The sequence below is a fragment of the Candoia aspera genome, chromosome 1, assembly GCF_035149785.1.
Source record: "Candoia aspera isolate rCanAsp1 chromosome 1, rCanAsp1.hap2, whole genome shotgun sequence".
In the NCBI taxonomy this organism is placed as follows: domain Eukaryota; kingdom Metazoa; phylum Chordata; class Lepidosauria; order Squamata; family Boidae; genus Candoia; species Candoia aspera.
Window position 1 is genome coordinate 158,876,092 of NC_086153.1, and position 20,653 is coordinate 158,896,744.

Here is a 20,653-nt window from a genome sequence, read left to right on the forward strand (position 1 = left end):
GATATAAATGTTTAAAGCAAATGGAAATAATACACAAAGCATTTTCAGAGAACAGAACATATCCTATTCCTTCAGCTTTTTGCAGATTGCCTCAATTACCTAGGAAGATGGAATGCTGATAGCTGATATTTGTAAATAAATTAAAACAAAATAGTACTTGTAATGGTAAAAAGGGGACTGACTAAACCAAGAACATAAAGAATAAAGAACCAAAGTACTGTAAAGGATAAATAGTTTTTTAATACTATTAATCTACAATCCTAAATATTAATCCACAGTCCTACAGATACAATAATATTTGACAAATCAAAAGATTCTGGGGAAGTTTTCAATTTATAAAACTCCTTCTTACATAATTCTCTACTTGCATGCACGCACACACACACACACACACACATACAAGCGTGCACACATACACACACAGTTTTGAAAATGATGGCATTATATTGCTGTGTTGCTTCCACAGGACTAAATTAGGCCTGAAAAACATCCTATCTTTTACATACAGGATGATACAGCATTACAAATCTTGGTCCTGGCATTATGATACTTAAGAAAAACTCACCAAAATCCCAACCTGCTATTGTTTTCAATTCTGACTGTTGATGAGTGCTTGAATTTACAGGAATTTACTAGGCCCCCTTTCTACTTTATAATCCACCATCTTCTCTCACTTTTCTCCAAGGTGCTGAAAAAGAGGAGCCAAAGAGAAGATTGCCTTACTTTACCTCCTGAAAATTCAAGCACTGCTGTCTAAGGGATAGCTTGAACTTTGCAATCTCTGATCCCAAGGTATCAACAGAATTCCACTCCAAAATCTAGATTAAGCTATCATCATCATCTATATGAGAATTTATCCTGGCCAACGTAACATTTGTTACTCCCATTAGGTCTTACTATAAAAACAGAATACAGTACCATGTCATAAATCTGTTTGCAGATGATATAATTTTTTTTCCAAAATTCTAGCAGATATAAAACTCATTTACAATATTAACCGAATAAATTTCACAGCGAGATCTAAAGCCAATCTTGATAAACCATCCTCTATAATCAATACTGAAGCAAAAATGCCTGCACAAAACTACTGGACTTCTTTTTCCAAGTGGATTTAGATATTCAGGAATACATACAAGGAGTTGGTGCCCTTTAAAGAAACGTAATTATGACCCTCTCTTCCTAAAGATGAAAATACCTTTGTTATTGCTAGCAAAATAGCCACAATTAAAATACCTACTCCTAATTATTTTTTCCCAGTTTGAAACAATTCCAGATCCCTTGTCTATTATTTGGCAGAAAAATATGTATTTCTATAAAACCTAGGATCAGGCAAACCAAAAATAGAAGCAAAAGTACAATAGAAGGTTAGATACCAAACCTGAAAAATTGTTTTTCTGCTTTCTAGTTAAAACAATTCATTCACATTATTTGGAATTCAAAAGTTGTTCAGTGAGTAAAAGCTAGACTCTTATTCCTCTTTTTTTTTCTTTTTTCTTTTTGGCCTCCGACTGCTGGCAACCACATGGGTGAACTTTTGTGGTTTTCAAACAGCATTTCTGGAAGTAGTTTGCCATTGCCTTCTTCCTAGGGCTGAGAGGAAGTGACTGGCCCCCAAATTCATCCAACTGCATTTGTGTCTAAGGCAGGATTAGAATTTAGATTTCCCTGCTCCTAGTCCAGCACTTTAATCACTAGACAAAACTGGTTTTCTTCATTCCATTAGGCAATACAATTCTTCCTCAATACTAAAAAAATATTAATACTTACTATCACAAATCCACATTCAAAGCTAGAAATTTGAAAAAGATGGAAGAATGTTTTGGCTCCTAATTTTTCCCCTTTTCTCTTGTTCTCTATTTCTCCCATCACCCACATTTGTATGATCAGTTAGCAGAACAGAAAGATAAAAGAACTTTTTAGGATTAAACATTTGATTATTAATTGTAACCCTATCTTTGCTGAATATCTTTTGCAAAAGAATTGATCCACAAGTTCTACACTGAATTCAAACGAAGAAAGTGCTTTTTTAAAAATCCTTCTCATGTCAGAATGCTGTAAGCCACTCAGTCTTCAGAAATGGAGAGGCATATAAACCTAAGTAAGTAAGCAAGCAAGCAAGCTAATAAATAAATAAATATTTTTAAAGCCAATATGACTATATGAAAATAATGTTTAAATAATGGTATATTGTACATCATTTAAAATCAAAGGTGATTTTCCAGTATTATATAAAACTCAGATAAAGCAGACTCTTAAAAACTTTTAAAATCGATGGCAAGAGAACTTGGAATTTTAACTTGACAAATCAGTTTTAAAATGTTTATTATATGAATTTGTCTTATATCTATTTCAGCAATTTATTGATAATTGCAATACATACAATTAATAAATGGTAACACAGCGTGTTAGTTTATTTCTATTTTCCATTTTCCCAAAGTGATATAAAATAGTGACTAAAAATTAAAAAACCAGTAAAGAATTTAGAAAGATTAAAGATTAAATCTACAATTGATCTCAATTTTTAATTATATCAACGAATCAAGTATTTCATAATAGATTATCTCCAACTATATAAATATGTTTTTGACTAGACATAACGAGTATGTTTACATGTTGTATGTCTCCTTAAGATAGCAAATATATTTACCTATATTACAAACTACATTGTTGTTTTGTTGTTTCTGTTTTCTGAGGTTATTTTTCTGAGGATATTTTTCATTTCCCCCCCCCTATTTTAGTGTTTTGCTGATCCTTATGTGTTTAAATATTTTTAAAGAAATATTTGATAGCCTTTTTTTCTCCTAGTGCATTAAGATTAGTGGAACTGATGTATAGCAGTATCTCCCTGAATGGCATTGTCTTACTGCAATGGGCTTCAGCACCATCAATCTACTGGCAAACTCATTAACAGTATCAAAAGAAGGATTGTTGATTAAAAACACTGAATTCTAAGATTCTACCCACAATCACTCATTAAAATTACACTAAAGATGCAATCTACTTTTTAAAGAAAAGGCAGTACAGTTATTCCAGCGGACAGAATGTTTAACAAACAGGACAAAAAAAAAATGAAGATGAAACTGAAGTAGCCAGAATAAATGCATTTGTATTTAATGATTACTGACAGATTTTTATGTATTAATACAAAGTAAAATACATTATGTTAAAACACACAGACTAGAATTAGTCCATCTAGCCAAGCATTACCAGCTCTGAAGGGCAATAGTATATGCCCTATACTAGCAGCAATCTCTTATTCAGTCTTCTTTGAGGTAGAATGTGGGATTGTCTACATGCAGCATGTATTTTATACTCCTGAACTATGCCCAGGTATGCTGTGTGTATATGAGATTGAGAAAAGGGAGAGAGAGAGAATAAACAGGAGACTGTACAAAGAAAAACACCAGCCAACAATATGTGTGTTTGGGGTGTATATAAAGTTCCCGAAACTGCATTGCTAGAAATGACTTCAAGAATTAGTTGCATACTATTACTGTAGCAATGTTATACAAATATGAAATAAAACAGCCAACATTTCCTTTGTTCTTTTACTTTTTTTGTTTAAAATGCAGTCTAAAAGATGGTCTAAAGCTATGGACCAATTTTATAACAACTTGTAAAAGTTTACATTTGTTTTTTTAGTTATTTTCCATTGGTCAATGGAAAATGGAATAAGACTACCATAGTAATTACTATCTATGCTACTGAATTACCTGCTGGTGATGGGTATTAGTATTATAATTTTGAAAGTAGTCCTTTGAGATAACAGTACAATTAAGAAGTGTTAGTGGTCAATCAGAATGCAAGGTGTTTCAGTGCAAAGTTAATAATCCCCAGCTCTTCCATACTGCTTTAATTTGCAAGTTACTGTATGTTCTCCATATTTCATACTTATAATATACCCATGGAAATAATTTGGTGCCTAATAAATTAAATCCAGCACAAAACTGAGGATTATTATTTTTAACAATCAGAAATGGAAATTATGCATTTGTGAGATATATCCAGGGGCTCAAGACACATAAATAATACTCCCTTGTCCAATCTACCTGGTTATAAGTACATGCTTCACATATGACAGGATTATTTCTTTAAAAAGAAAAAAAATGTTTTAATAAATTACAGAAATTATTCATCTTGCATCAGTACAGATTCTTCATCTTATGAAGTACATACATAGAGCCAGTTTGGTCTAGTGGTTAAGGTGCTGGGCTAGAAACCAGGAGAATGAATGTTCCAGTCCCACCTTAGGCATGAAAGCCAGTTGGGTGACCTTGGGCCAGTCACTCTCTCTCAGCCTGACTCACCTCGCAGGGTTGTTGTTGTGGGGAAAATAGGAGGAGGAAGAAGTATTAGGCATGTTTGCCGCCTTGAGTTATTTATAAAAATAATAATGGCGGGACAATAAATAAATAAGTACGTAAGTAAGTAAGTAAGTAAGTAAGTAAGATACATAGTCTATAAAAATTCATCCTACAATGAAACATACAAATGTACCACTGACTATATACATAAATAGTATGTCAACTGCAGCAATTACATTAATCATATTTATTTTAAGTCATAAGCATTAGTTAGAAAATATCACTAACAGTTTTTAACACAAAAACTTGGACGTCACCCTCTCAATTCTAGATATACACTAAGACCAGTATAAGGAAAATTAAAGGCCAGTTCACATAAACCAAAAAATCCGAAGTGGTCTGAATAGATCTGTGGATTCACTTCAAAACCATTGCTTGCCTCTTTCATTAAAAATCCATCTCTAACCTCAGGCTTCATTTACTTAGTAAATGCAAATCTTTCAAACATTAGTGGTTCTTATAAAATAAACACCCAAGAAAGAAAGGTGTTTGTCATATTCAATACTTTTTGTTAAAAAAAAAATGCAAATTAGAGATAATGCAAAACTGCTTCTATACATTTTCATACCATTCTAATCTAACTGTTGAAATATAAGCTAATTTTTAGGAAAAATAATTTTTTGATATTTTTGTATTTTCTCTGACAGTACCAAGGAGAAAAGAAAGTAAAGGGGGAAAAATACTGGGCTGAATTTATAAGAAAATAGTTAAGGAGAAGAACAGTCTCTAAACAGGTGATCTTCCTTGTATTATACGTAGAGCCCTGAATTTATTTGGATCAGTTCTAGAAATGATTGTTTGCTCTTACTCATTTGTCAGATAGATGTTTCAGCCTCCATATGCTGTGACCCTTCTCTTCAGGCACAGCAGTTCAGCATGTTTAGGTCCACTTTGCATTCCATGTAACCATATTGCCAGCAGTAGTGTGTATGGTGGTCTCACAAAGGGCAAGTGATGTCCTAGCAAAGCTTGTGTGAAGTCTACTTTATAACACCCAAGAGAGGAAATATCCTTTTAGCTCTCAATTGGTGCTGACAAATCCATGTCTTTATGGACTAAGCTATATCTGTTATAACCTTTGAGATGGTTGATTCCTTTCCTATATAAACTGTGCCTAGTGGGTGTGAAGGTTACAAGAAGGTTATGGGTTCTACTGGTAGCCACCAGATCTTTTTGTCCTATACTGGGCATAGGCTATCTATTTCTGGATTTTGAAAAATGGATGTTCAGCTTCAATCCTCACTTTTGGCATTAAGTTTACAGTACAGCATTTGGGGGTGTTGCTCATTTGCAACCATGAGTACTGAAAATCTCTTTTTAAAAGATAAATAATAATTAATCTTAAATAAATATTAAGATTTTGTAAATTTCTAGAAACTCATAATAGGCCTCCAAGAATCTGATCACTCTTATCGTTTTAAACACCGTTTCTATTTAACTAATGGAATAAAAGTGTATATGTAAAATGATGCAGAAAGATCACAAACTCACAATAAAAATAAACATATTTGCTCATCTTAAATTATTTACCAGATCCAAATTAAGGAATGGAATGACTGGGAAGAACGTTAGCCAGTCTACTCATAATGAATGTGTGGTACAACGCATTCAAATACCTCATTCAAAATAGTATTAAAGGTTTTGATTTGGCTAGCATCATTTATAGTTGCAGCAACTAAAATGCACTTTCACATATATTTATGTACAAACCATGTCCAGGATTATAAATACAACAGCATAATCCTGAACCCACCTTCAAATAGCTCTGATTGGCACTCAGGGTTTAAAACATTTCTTTCTACAGCACTACCATTTCCCTTTCCCTGTTGCTGCATGGAAAGCTCTTCTTGATGATGAATTAGAGGAGGCAGCTGGGGTGAACAGGAAGGCACTGGCTGAGGTACAGGGAACACAAAAAAATTCTACTAAATACACAAATACCTGGACCATGAGAATGTCCCCGGACTGATTGAATTATGACCAAATGCTTCAGTGACAAGAGAGAATTTCCTTAACCAAAGGGTCTCACATCAGATGCTTATACATCTGACAAGGTAATATTGCTCCCCATACACACATATCCCATGCCACATGGTTTCTGTAACTTCAGAAGAATGTTTTTATTCAAGGAATGGAGGGGAACTAAACGATGGATGTTTTTCTCTTGTAGTATACTTTATTTCATTTCTTGCAGTTTTACGTATTTGTTGAAAAACTTAATAAAGCTTTATTAAAAAAAAAAAAGATGGATGTTTGACCTTGCCTCTCTCCTGTCCTACAGGCAAAGACTCACCCCATTCCCATTCCAATGTATAGGAATGAAATGTTCAGAAATCATGGTTCAGGAAGACTTACAAGCCTTGGTGGAGATTCTCTATGAACATACAGTTTTAAATAGAATATGGCACACTTTGAAAATGGGGGGAAAAGGTGTCCTGCTTTAAGGAACCTACTTGTTCAAATGAATATGACTCTTAAAGCACAGGGATCTTTTTTTATTCAGAATCATGTCAAGCTACTTTAAAAAACAGGAGAGAGATGCTGTGCAGATGTGCTCTGAAGTTCTTCATCTAAATCATTTTCAAAGCCTGCAGAGCCCAGGTATTAAATACATAAGGTCCATACTTGCATTCTGCCAACCCATGGAGATTGAGGACTGGCAGACAAATACCTAAATGTTGCAGACTAGCCAGTGTACTCCCCTTCTCACATTGACTGAACACAAGAAGAAAAGGAGCAACAGAAAAGAAACCTCTGCTTTTCTTATTTAGATGTCCAGAAAGAAAACAAATACCATCAAGTCTCTTAGCTTAGAGTTACTAGGTACTAAACAGCATAAATGAACATTGGCCAGTTTGTTATTTCTGTCTTAAATGAGAGGCTGAAGAAAAAAAGAACAGATGCAACAATAAAAAACAAAGCAGAATACTTATTTTAGTTATATAGGAATACTTTGTTGGTCAGACAAATGTAAGTTTCCTTATTTCTCTTCTTTTTTCCTTGCATAACAAAATATCATAAAGACTACTTTTAGTTCTTCGACCATATATTATATGCATTTTCTACTATAACTATGATGTTTCCTACCCAGGTTTCATTTTATACGTGATCTGGAGTCCACTTACTGTTAGATGCTGGAACAGCCATGCCCTCATGATATTTGTGGCTACTTTGGGAAAGATGCCACGCTTTTTATGTCGCTTTTTGTCCTTATCTGGATCATCATCATCACCTGTGCTGGGAGAAGCTACACTGTTGTCCAAGCCGTCACCTGTAAATATAGTGAATCAAATTTTTCACTTTAGCTATCTTGAGTTTCTATGACTAAAAACTAATTTAGGGTAGATACACAGCTGAACACATGCACCAAACACACACACTCACAATCACAGACCTACTGAAAATTCACATTGTATTTCATGAAACAATGTCAGGAAAAAAAAGAACTTCCTTACTTGAGACTTTGCAACAAGCCCCTTATTTGTGAGTAAACCGAGGTCTGAATCTTAAATGTGCCACAACCCATCCCACAGAAAAGAAGTATGAGAATATTGTACATCTTTAGCACTAGGTAAACTATACTCCACTTATTTCGGTTATGAAGCTATCGTGATTTTTTTGCCTGAATTCTAAAAGACAACTGCAGCAAAATATCATCTACTTTCTGATCGCAACTCTAAAGATGTTCTCTCCAGTCCTATCTGTGGATGCTAACAATTAAAGCAGGGATTGTGTGAATGCTCTTTCACTGAGCTACAAGCCACATATCCAAAACAGAATTAGTCTTATAGGATTTTTTTTAACAATGCCAAGCACATACAACGTAAGCTATTGTGTGGTAGACGTTATTTGGGACCATGTCTGGGAGATTTAAGTAAGGTGAATCACCATTACAAATTCAGTGTTTGCACATTCTGATGAGAAGTTACATGATATCCTCCTGTCACACTAAGACTGGAATATAACATTCTTCCGACTTCTCCATTTCTACAAATGTTGTAAAGTATTCTCTGCTTTTCAGAAAAAAGGTTCAAAATGCATTAAAAATGTATGTTTCTTTTAGGGAAAAAAATCCTTAGGAACGTGTACTTAAGATAAAACCATATATAAATATTTATTTTAGAAGTTAAAAAATACCCACACACATTTAAATAAAACTTTTGTTATGCCTTTTTTTCAAATTCTCATATAAACACAAAAATAGAATTAAACTGAATTATGAACACATGCAAACCAGAGATAGCCTGGAAATAGAATGATTCATTCATCTCTAATCATTATTGCATCATCTGCAATCATTGTTGTGTGTCCATCAAGAGCCTCCCTATCTGAATTTTATTAGTGAGCTTCAAACCAACCAGTTTATTTATATAAAACAACAGTTGTTATTTATGATGTAATTTTACCCTATTTTTCATACTGCAAGAAACACAGCAGGAAAGGACAGCAGTTAAATCCTGAAAAGCATTTTTCAGGGTAAGTTAGAATAATTACTTATCTTGTAATTTCATCTTTTTCATATGTCAGATTGGAGCTCCCACTGTCACATATTTTTACGAGCACTGATGTTTTGATCTAATTTAGGCAAATACTATCAAGAAAAGAAACACTTGGAAAACCTTTGTTTTAAACAGGCGTTTTAAAATAATGATCCACCATGCAATCTTGCAAGAATTCGCTCTAAAAAAATGCTTGTGACTACCTTCATACAAACTTCTGTGCTGATTCATGAAAGTTCAACTCAGGCATTCGTATTTCTAAAAAGGAGCCCTTATAGTAATCCTTTAGATGTCTTAGGCTGATAAAAGTCTTTGAAAGGTTTTATTCAGAGAAGCAATTCCCCATATAAAGTAATGATTCATAAAATAAACATAAGCAAACAACTCAATGGCATTTAAAATCTCCATGTACTAATCCACATTCTCTAGTCTGATAGGCAATTAAAGACAGGCGAAGAAGGAGAAATATATCAGGCAGTCACTGGTTAAAAGTAAAGGGCTTCTAACATGATGACATCCTATTGCCTATTCTTTTTTTAAATGTACTTTCAGTTCCCCAACCACCCACCCCCGCCCGGGCTTCAAATTATTTTAGCAAGCCATGCCTTGTGCTTGGATAGAAGAGAATTCATTGATAATTTATGGAAATATCTACTATAATTCAATGGAGGTTTTTTTTTTCCAGCTTTGTGCATCAATAGATAATCAAGGCCTCAAAGCAGCGTTAGCTTAGCATTACCTCAGGCAAAAGAATTCCTGAAAGCATGCCTTCAGGGCACCTGAATTATAGACTCCATTAGGAGGGGGAAGGCTTTCTGCATTCCATGTAGAACACTCCCCAGAACCTTTCCTGTTTATTTCTGCTGTATGAAAGCCGAAACATTAGGAACAGAAACCACCACCGCCACCCCTTTTTTAAAGGGAAGACTTATGTAGATACAATGGAAAAACCTTTCAAGCAAGACCCAGATCATCTCCCTTCAGTCCCAGGCAGTGACCTATCCCAAATAAAAGATTTCTGTTACATCATTAGCTCAAGCCAAAAACAGCCTTGGCTTAATGCACAGTTTGTTCTTCCTACTGTTTTTAGGCAAATACAGCTACTTTACTCCCATCTGGGAGGGAAATTACACTGCTGGGCTGTAATCTAAAACAAGGTTTTCATTGGAAGCAAATGCTTTCAATCCCATATAAAATACTTGGGCACGCTCAGAGAAGCTTAAAACAATAAACTTCAGCCTGGTCCAACAGAAGATAAAAGAAGGATAAGAGAAAAAAGCAAATTAATGAAATAGGGTCCTTTAGAAGAAATTACTTCTATAGATTTTAATACAATTGTTTCCAAGGGGGGAGGAGGATTCCGAAACTTGATTCTTTGTAAAGGAAAAATCTCAGTTAAATGTCTAAACAGCATGTCCATTCACTCTGCAATTCAATACTGTCACCTCCATAAGGTCTCTTGAGAATACTTTTCCTCTTCTGCTTTCCCTACCCTACTTTTTTTAAACAAAACAAAACAAAACAAAAAAGAACTTGAAGACTCACTAACTAACCACATAGTAGCAACTATGAACCACATTTGTGAAATGTCAGCACTGACTTCGTTCTTGAAGTTGACTTCTCCCACTGCCAATGAAGGCAAGCTGAAAAGGTGGAAATAATCATAAAAATGATGCTAGTCCATAAACAAGCTTACAGCCTCATTAGTATAGCAGTAGATTCCACTGGGTGATTTATACTCGTTTTGCTGATGCCATGAGGAAATGCCATAGGGCAGCTTCAGCCAACTCCTAATGGTTTCTGACAGCTTCTTAGCAACTAGTGCAAGCAGCGCTGTGGCGTTTGCTAGTAAGAGAAACTGAAAATGTCATATTATCTGTCCATGTGCCACAATGTCCATGTGGCAATTAACTAGTAGTCCAGTGACTGAGGGGCCAGAGGCTTTTAAAAATGCCCCTTGGCTATATAAGGGCATTGCTTGAATTTGTGTTCCACATATATGCAAGATTCTAATGCAGAAATCTGGATCTCACTGCCATCTTTCTCATGGCCATTGATGAGTTAGGCCTGCACAATATGCTATTTGGGGGGGGGGGTGTTCTGGGGAGGAAATCCATTTCCTTTCTTCTTTAGACACTAATGACATTATCAGAGTAATTTAGCAATAAAAAGTACCTTGATAAGCCTTGCTTGTAAATAAACCTTGCTTGCAAAGTACCTGGACCTATGCTTTTCAACAATGAATGGATGACAAAAGAGCTAGTTCTTTTTCTCATCTTTCACAAATTAGTCTAAAAGGATTTGAGATCACTAAAGCAGACACATTGCCTGTGAAATTGCTAGAAGCATAAGAACTCAGCATAGCAACTAGACACTATTTAAACAAAACAAAACAAAATAAATTAAAACACATACACCACAAATCTTGCATCAACCAAAATGACAGCTATGGTTCTACATTGCAGCTTTTCAGATCTCAAGATAATGTAACATATGTTAAACTTTTAAATTTTTTAGTATGGCCCTTTGATCTTTCAAGTAATATTTAAGTATTATTTTTAAAATATTTTGCAGGTTGTGGTTTAGTGAAAGGGGACAACTAACAAAGATATTTGTACAACAATCTGCCCAAATACAATTCCTCACAAATTCAGGGTCTAACCCGCAGAGCAGGGCAGATGACCTGTGACAACTCACAGATTGTCCTGAGGCTCAGATTTCAAACACACTTACCTCAAACAACTCAGAGTTGCCTATTTAAGCATACCCCAGCATTTAGGCTGTGCTATCTTGTTTCTTTCAAGACAGGATAAAGAAGCATTTATTGTATTCAGGCCATTTAATGACTCAGACTGGCCATGTCAGCAGGGGTTCCTCTCATTCAGGTCAAATCTCTACCCCTTCTCTTCCTAAAAGTTCCCCTTTGGTTCCCTTGATTGTCCCCTTTTAATTCCCCTCCTGCTCAAGAAAAGTTACACACAGAGAATGTATAGGAAAAAATCACTAGAATTCCATTCTTCAACAACATTACATTGAATGAGCTAAGGCTTGCAATGAATGCCAAAAATAACAAAAGGTTCTTTGACTTTTCTCTTGTTCCTTACATACGCAAAAAAGGGTCTTTAGGTATGTAAGAACAAGAGAAAAGTCAAGGAAACAGTCCACTGGTTGGAGGAGATGGCAAGATGATGAGAGAGAATAGGAAGAAGGCTGAAATGCTTAATTCCTATTTTGCATCTGCTTTTTCACAAAAGGAAAAAAATGTCAGAAACTGTACTATATGGGAGCAGAAGAAAAATGCAGGTTCAGATAGGCAAGGAAGTGATAAGAGAATACCTAGTTGCTTTGAGTGAATTCAAGTCACTAGGATCAGATGGATTACATTCGTGGATGCTAAAGGGATTGGTTGATGTGATCTCAGAACCACTGATTGTAATAATTGAGAAGTGATTAGTAGAAGCTAGCATGGGTTTATTAAAAATAGTTTGTGCCAGACAAATCTTAACAGCCTTTTTTTGACAAAGTGACTAGTTCAGCAGACAAGGGAATACTGTGGATATAGTATATCTAGACTTCAGTACGGCATCTGATAAGGTTGACCACAGACTTCTTCTTGATTAAATGGAGCAATTTGGGATGTGGGGTCCCGCTATGAGATGGATTCACAGTTGGCTGAACAACCGTACCCAATGCATGGTCCTTAATGAATCTATGTTTACATAGAGGGAGGTACCTCAGGGTTTTGTCCTGGGCCCAATGTTCTTCAACATTTTTATAAATAACTTAGCTTCTTAGACAAGGGAACAGAAGGAATGCTTATCAAATTTGGAGACAACACAAAGTGGGGATAAAGGGATTGCTAACACCTCAGAAGACAGATTCAGGGTTCAAAAATAAATACTTATTCTATGGGATTGCTAAAACTCTAGAAAAGAGAAATACTGCTCAAAATAGCCTTGATGAATTAGAGAAATGGGCTGAAAGTAACAAAGACCTCTAAGAACCCTTCCAGTCCTAAGATTCTACAAATAATTACCAGCTACAATAATAAGTTGACAAAATAGCAGCAGCAACAACAAATCTTTGGAGGGTTTTCTGTGTGCCCTGAAATTGTTAACACAAAGGCTACTTTCAAACCTTGATTTTTCTTAATTCTCATGAGTAAAATGATATGTTAACTACTAAATGTTTAGAACACTCGGTTTTTTAAAAATCTACATTTTGCACTAATGTTAGTATCCTTTAGAACAGACATCATAAGTGATTAGGCTCAAGATTTAAGCTAAGGAAAAAATGACAGTTTACATTAAGAGATGCCTGCTGGCCCAAATTCCCAGTTTAAGAGTTTATCTCCATTTCACACCTTTCAACAACATTAACAAAACTCCAAATTCTCAGTGGTTTTATAACTGTAATAGAACGAACAGGTAAAGATCAAACAGTAGGGTATAATTCCTTTGTATCTTTATGAAACAGGGTAACTTAAGGAGATATGAAACTTCTAGGTATCTCCACTGTTCTGTAGCCACTTCTGAAGTTACAGTAAAGACATGAAGAACAGACATCAGATTAACCATTAAGCAAATAGTCCTATGCATAAAGAATCATGGAATGGTAGTCAAAGAGAAAATGAAGTAAAGAAAATTATGTAGTATTGTCCTGTGGTGTAACGTGTAATACACACACACACACACACATGTATGTATAACACCCCACCCACACCTGGTTCTCAGTGAACTGCTATGGGAGAGTTAGAATTCATATTGTGCTGAAATGATTTGTCAATTTCCCTGAAGTCTCTTTCCTCCTGAGAAAGAGGCTTCTGTTTTCCATGATGTGCTATTTTTGACTTTATTCCTGAAAGATAACAGAAAACAGCTCTCTCTGTGTGTGCATGTTTGTGTGTTCTGTTACACATTCTTCCACCACTCTGTGGCCTTCCCCAGTTATCTATACCTCCTAATCTAAATATTCCCACAAGAGGAATTCCCCCAACTTGTCTTCCCTGGAATTAGCTGAAATGCAGAAAGCCAGAGAGGTTGCTGACTGCTGGAGAAGTTAATATATACCAAGACAGGACATTCACATTGGCCACTGCGTAACTAAAGGACATGTAAGCCCTCCACCCCTCACCAATGAGAATTTCATCTACAATGTTTTCCTTCAAAAAAAACTGAAAACGCTATTTCTCCATTCAGTTTAATGACAAAGGTTGGATTCAGTACAGGATAAATTTTTGGAACAGCATGCCCTTTAGGCATGATATTGTTAGCAATATTCTAACAGAAAAAGAATATTCTAAGGGTAGCTATATTCCCTAATACGTATTTCTTAAAAAGAATAAGAAACTGAACGTTGAAGGCTGGTGAAGAAAAATGTATACCATACAGAGAGCTCCTTAAAACCTTTCTTTCCTGGTGATGGTTACAAACCACAAACACTATCCAACTGTCACCACATCATGCCAATTTATTTATTGCTATAAAATACCTGCACACACATTTCTCTTTTTCATATTTTAAAATACTATGATCCAATCAGCCTTGCTCACCAGCTGACCATTTGGAACATTTAAAATGTCTCCTTCAAGTGGATTATGTGTGATAAATTAAAGCTATTTAATTAAAGCTGTTTAGAGAAAATTTTGACAAACACTGGAATTTACTGAGCTAAGGAACAGATAGTACCTAAGCCTGCATTCCAAGCTCCAACTTGTTACAATCCTTTTAGATAAGAATCTATCTCCACTACTTTAATTTTTTTTTTCTTGGAAGAGTATGTGTAGAAATGTACCAAACACCATTAGAATCAAAAGAAAGCTTTAAAATGTACCTTTGCCTGTAATTCAGCACTATCACTAGGGTTTGCCAAATTAAGCACCTTCTGTTTAAGCTCCTTCCCCTTTTCTCCCTCTACCTCAGCCTCTCTCAATTTTTCACACGAGAAGTCATTTTAGTCGCTTAAAAGAAGACATTTCAGAAGCACATTTTTGTGCTCAAGAAGCTAATACAATAAAAGTATCTACCCTGACCAGAGACTATTGGATTTTAGATTAGCATGTTGTGCTCAGTTGCAGTCAAATAATAAAGACCACATCCTGCCTCAGCTTATGGTCCTTTAAGGAAATGTATTTTTTTATTTTATTTTCTTTCTTTTGCATTCAATAAAGGTTTTAAAAATGTATTCTACTATACTTCCTCCAATATCCTTTTTCTTTAATAAGTAGCTCAACATAATAAATTCTCTCTTCTAAAAATATAGTTATATTTCAAAGTTTTCATATTCAGAATTAACTTGGAATACAGACTTCTACAATTGTCAGCCAAACTCTGGCACTGAATTAACATGTGAATCTTTGAAGATGGACTTAGGGGCAAATAATGCAAACACCTCTTTCTTTTTGACACTAAACTACAATTTTACCTTGGCAACCACTCTCAATTTTAAACATTTAGAGTTTGGTTTCATTCGCAGTAAACTAAGGATCATATGATCAAAGTAAATTAATAAAAAAGACTAATTATTGAGATTTATCACTGAAAAAAATTCTGGGCTTTCATATCCAAAACTGCAGATACATATTCCATGACTGGGTTAAAATATTTACAGAAGCAAATCCATGTGAGTTCAATGGGAGTTACTCCCAATTAAATATAGCTAGAATTAAAGCATCAGAATGTGAAAACTAGATTGTTTTTTAAAGATAACTAGCAGTTGGATGCTTGAACCAATTTCACTGAAAAGCTTCATGCTTGAGCTGATATGTAAAGATTTCCACATGGTGCTTGATCTATGAATATTCATTCATATGGGCAGGTTATCACTTGATGTTGCAATCACTGTGACACACATACACATTAAGAACATGTTACACATGCTTGTTTAAATATGACTTGGGGAAAAAAAAATGACTGAGAGTTGAAGTGGCAACAATCTATTTTGTAGCTCTAAAGGGAAAAGGGTTTCAGCGGTTTATGAGCAGTACATAAGGAACCTTGTCCAGACTCAGAAACTAAGTAGGGTCAGACCTAGCTAATAAGAAACCCCCAGGGAATGCTATAACTATGGTGTATACTGGGAAGTTGAATATAAATCTCAGAAGAAGGTAATGGCAACCACTCTCATACTGCTGTCACGAAAACTACATGGATGTATCTTTGAAGCCAATTTGAAAGAGACTTTTCCCTTTTTTAACTGAAGTGAAGAAGTTCAAAGATGCAAAATGTTCATCTCCTACATTTTCAAAAAAGGAAATGGCCACCCACCATTTTGGGGCATTCTTCAGTTGTTGAGCCCAAAGAGAACATTTAAACTCATCTCTGACTTTTCAGGTTAAACAGTAAGATCAACAAATGCAAGTATAACTCAACATCACACTTGCCCTCTAAATACAACAAGGCTGAGGATGAAAGGACCATGCCCATCACATGTAGTTGGCCCTGTATCCTTTGCATGGATTAAATACATGGTTTTGGCTTGATGCCTGAAATGGCTTCAATTCAACTCAACACTGGTCATGCAGAAACTTATATAAAATGTATCAGGGAGGATCTGGGAGGATATTGAGACTGTGCCTGACTCAGACAAAACAGATAATCAAATATGGAAGAAAAATCCTTTGTATTAAATAATATAATAACATATTATAAAGGAAAAAGATTAATAGAATCTGAAAAGTATAAAGGAATGGTTAGGAGATAATTTCTTTTGTACTGCTAATGCATTTTGATAGACTCCTGTAGCTGTCCTCATAGCATGGATTTAACTTCTAAAAAGATTCCCCAAAGGAGAACAGATGGGAAAGACTGCTAAGAAGATACTTTAAACCCTACATTCTCTACCTAATATTCTTCAGATTTGCTGCTGTACTATTATTGCTGGTGGGAATAATGGGAATTGTAGACAAATAAATCTGGAGAGCTCCTGGTTGGGATGACTAATAAAAGCAAAGGCTGATAATAACCAAAACAAGAGGGAAAAAATTGCATTTTTGCCTGTGAGGTTTTTCAGATAAGTTTGAGAATTGTTTCCAACAATGATAAAACTTACTCGATAAAAGGATGCAAAATGAGAAACACTTAATTTTTAGCGACCACTAATTTATGAAACAAACACTTCATAATTTTCAAAATGTATGAGACAAATGTGTGAGGGAAAAGTGAAACAACCATAATCCGTACCTCAACAGGGGTGGGAAATTTGATGCCTTCCACATCTTACTGGACTACAATTTCCATAATCACTGATCACTGCTGTTTGGAGTGACAGGAGTAGAAGTCCCATAACATCTGGAAATCACCATTTACCGCTCTTGCTTTAAGCTACAGTTTTTCTGTATTACCTAATGTCTCTCAGTAAATTAGTGATCTATACAAAGAAATTAAAATCAGCCTTAAATAAAAATATATTGTAGGTTTTGTTAATTTTCATAAATTCTGCATATTTACAGCTAATCGGGATATTTTGAAACAAATGTGAAAAGTCTAATAAAGCCCTTTAACTGAGATCAGCAAGCTAGTACAGATTTGGAACCCATAAAATGCTTCTACAAGTAATAAAATATTTGTAATAACTAACTTAATGTGAAGCCAACAAGTTATTTCTTTTGCCAAAAGAAGCTTAAATGTACATTTACAATGCACAATAAAAATCTAACACAATGTCTTAACCCAGTATTAAGTAGGCGACTCTTGCTACCTATTCTTATGGCAACCTACACAGAACACATGCTGAGTGGACTAATTCAAAAGAGCAATACAAGGCACACAAAATTGGTTTAAACATAAAGCTTGACTCTTGGAACAGACCAAAGTTTACAACAATATCATATAAGAACAAGACAAGTTTTTCATTATGCAACACCATTACAGTTCACTAAAACACAGAGTTTAGTAATACTAAGCCCAAAATCTCAACTGGAGCAAAATTACTGCTTTTGTTTAAATTTTAACATGCTTTGAAGAGAAGGTAGCCATCATTCCAAGTCAATATAAACCAATTCATTGACCCCATAATTTGAATGCATTACACATTTCTATGTAGTGTTATGACAAAGTGTCGCTGCTTAGAAAAATGTTATGGTTGCCCATTTTTTTAAAAAAAGCAGTATGACATCTTAAAGAAGTTTAACAGAAGAATTTCTCCACCCTCATGTCCCAATATCTGGATTAGGTTCTTTAGGTTAATACAAACATGTGAAGCTGGAATTAATGACAAGACCTTTGACCATTAAAGAAAAGATAACATAGCTCTTCCAAGGAATGTTTGCGTGTGAAAAGAGTCTAAATAAGGCAGAAATCAACTATAACAATTCTATGACAAAGGTTCAGTTAGAGCATTATACACACACACACACACACACACAAAGGCAACTAAAGGTGAGCCTGTTCACCATGTCATATTTGTCTAAGTTTTTTTTTCCATGAAGAGAACTAAAGGCAAAGAGTTTGCCTATAATTTCTACTGATTCAGTGAGACTTGACAATTCGTGAGTACTGGAGACACTCCCACTTATCTTTCATAGGTCTGGACATGAGAAATAATTTGTATTTGGTGCAGGTAGGTTGTCAGGATTTGCTGTTTAGCATCCAGGATGCAGTCACCTTATTCATACTGCAGTTTTGCTTGAGGGACAGGATGGAATCGCATTCATAGACAGTTCTCAGAGAGTACCTATCTATCCTCACAGTTTGCTCACTTTATTTTACTCATTTTAATATATGGTCCCTAGCAGCCCATCAGTGGTCTATAATCACAAAGAACAAATAAAGCAAAGGAAAAAAAATAGAAGAAAGGTATCATAGTACACTTCTCCATTCTGCAAGTGGTATGTTCTCGACACCAGTAAGGGGAATTGTTATGAAACCCATACACTTTTCCTTCTTCCATGAATAATGCTGACTGTATTTAAAGCTTTTTGGGTGACCTCACACAACCACCAAAGACTCAATTCTGTTTGCTCTAGGTTGCAGTGTTTTTTCCAGGCAAATCATGCAAACTGTCTATAGTGGGAGTCCCTTAATAAAGAATAGACAACAGAAGCCTTAATTATGTAAGACCTATAAATACCTAAGTACAGCTTAATACAAAGCAGAGCATGCAAGCTTATCCAGCCAAAGTAAAAATAACTTAGACACAGCCTCTTTTACCTTTTCCTAATTTATACACATCCATACATGGACAGAAAAGCATTGCAATTTAATAGGCTGCATCGTCTTACCTAAGGAAGTAGATTTTGTAACAAATCTATCAATTTAACATCTTTACAGACAGAGATCTTTGGTCCTCTGGACATTGTAGGGCTCCAATACTTATCAGTTCCACCTAATCAATGTTCAAGATTACAGAATTTGTAGGGTGGGTGGGTTGAAGATACAGTAGGTCTAGTAGGAGGTCTCAGGTTGATTTACAATAGATTACTAAAGATTTCTAATTTTCAAATTTTTAACAAGAGCTACAGATTCTTCCATCCCTATCCTAAACAATATTTATAGTGAAAAGAAGAAAGCTTCAAGTAACTACAAATAATTTTTGTGTTGAAGACCTATGAACTTATGTTGAGATGTTTGCAAGAAAAACATGGCTTTAGTGTTATTTAAGTTTAAATATGTATCTATTACATCAGGCTTTGGTTGGTAGAACTTGAGGTAACAGTAAACAAGCAAATTAGATTCTGCAACTTGAAGTCTGCTTACCTAACAACCTCTTGAAGACCCTCTCTCCATATGTGGAAGCGTTAGATGGTACATGTGTATGAACTAAAACATTATCTAGGATTCACAATGAAATGAATTAGATTTTAATGTGATCAATATTTAAACAAAAATATTTAAAATAATAAGATATCATAATATTGCAGATTAATTAACTCATTTATATTACAATCCTGATAGCCTACCTTTCTATTGAAAAATATGCAATCTATACTAAAAGAACCAAAATAGCAATAAAATAATTACATGAACTAAGCAAGCACAAATGCTTTCTGATAAAGTCCTGATTGCATGCTATAAAGTGGCTTATCATACTAGAGTGATAAGACAAATGTCTTGGAAGTACATTTCATGACTTACATGCTGTCTCTCAACCATACCCACTGTATTTCAAACTATGGCGAACCCATCTTTGTTGTTGAATGGAATGGAATGATCAAGTAGATTTGTATATAGAAAAAGATGGCTCTTAACGTATCCTGATAAACTGGTAACTTGGTTAGCTGGAATGTTATAATCAGGACAATTCACATCAGATCATATCTTAGTCACTGTTTTACATACAGTGGTTCTACAGAAAAAAATATTTGTCTGTGGCTGTGGTATCTGTTATCATGTGCTAGTCTGCACATACTTTTGATGGTTTAATTACTTCAGTATGGACAAGAAAAGTGAGAGACTTAAGAATAAAACAGTGGTCATGTATGACATTAATCAATGCTTTCCATTTGGGAGATTTATCTGGCTAGGCTTTTTAAATTTTAGTACACAAACTGATGCCCCATCTGAGCATATGTCATTAAAATGGAAATATACTGCAGAATGTGTCTTCAAAATTGGGCAGTAGCAACTAGTCCCTACACAGCTAGAAGAAAAACCATAGTTTGATCATTACCTTTTCATATTATCAATGTTCTACAAGGACCTGATACCTCCAATCTATTGTCCACTTATGGGGGTCGGGGGAAATCTGACTTAGTAAGGTGCCCCTTCAGACCTTCCTCCTCAATAGGTCATGGGACATTGTCTCCCTCACAAATGCTAACTGCAGAGGGTTAATCGTGTGAGTGAATAATAT

General features: G+C 35.0%; 1 protein-coding gene across 4 annotated transcripts in view; it reads right to left on the reverse strand.

Annotated features, from left to right (window-relative positions):
- The window catches only part of MEIS1 (Meis homeobox 1), a 176,928-nt gene that overhangs the window by 83,751 nt on the left and 72,524 nt on the right, over nucleotides 1–20,653 (reverse strand). For all 4 annotated transcript variants that reach the window (XM_063316613.1, XM_063316604.1, XM_063316630.1 and 1 more), the window contains exon 8: nucleotides 7,490–7,635. In XM_063316613.1, coding sequence (XP_063172683.1) covers nucleotides 7,490–7,635 — 146 coding nt within the window. The remainder of the gene's footprint in view (nucleotides 1–7,489; nucleotides 7,636–20,653) is intronic.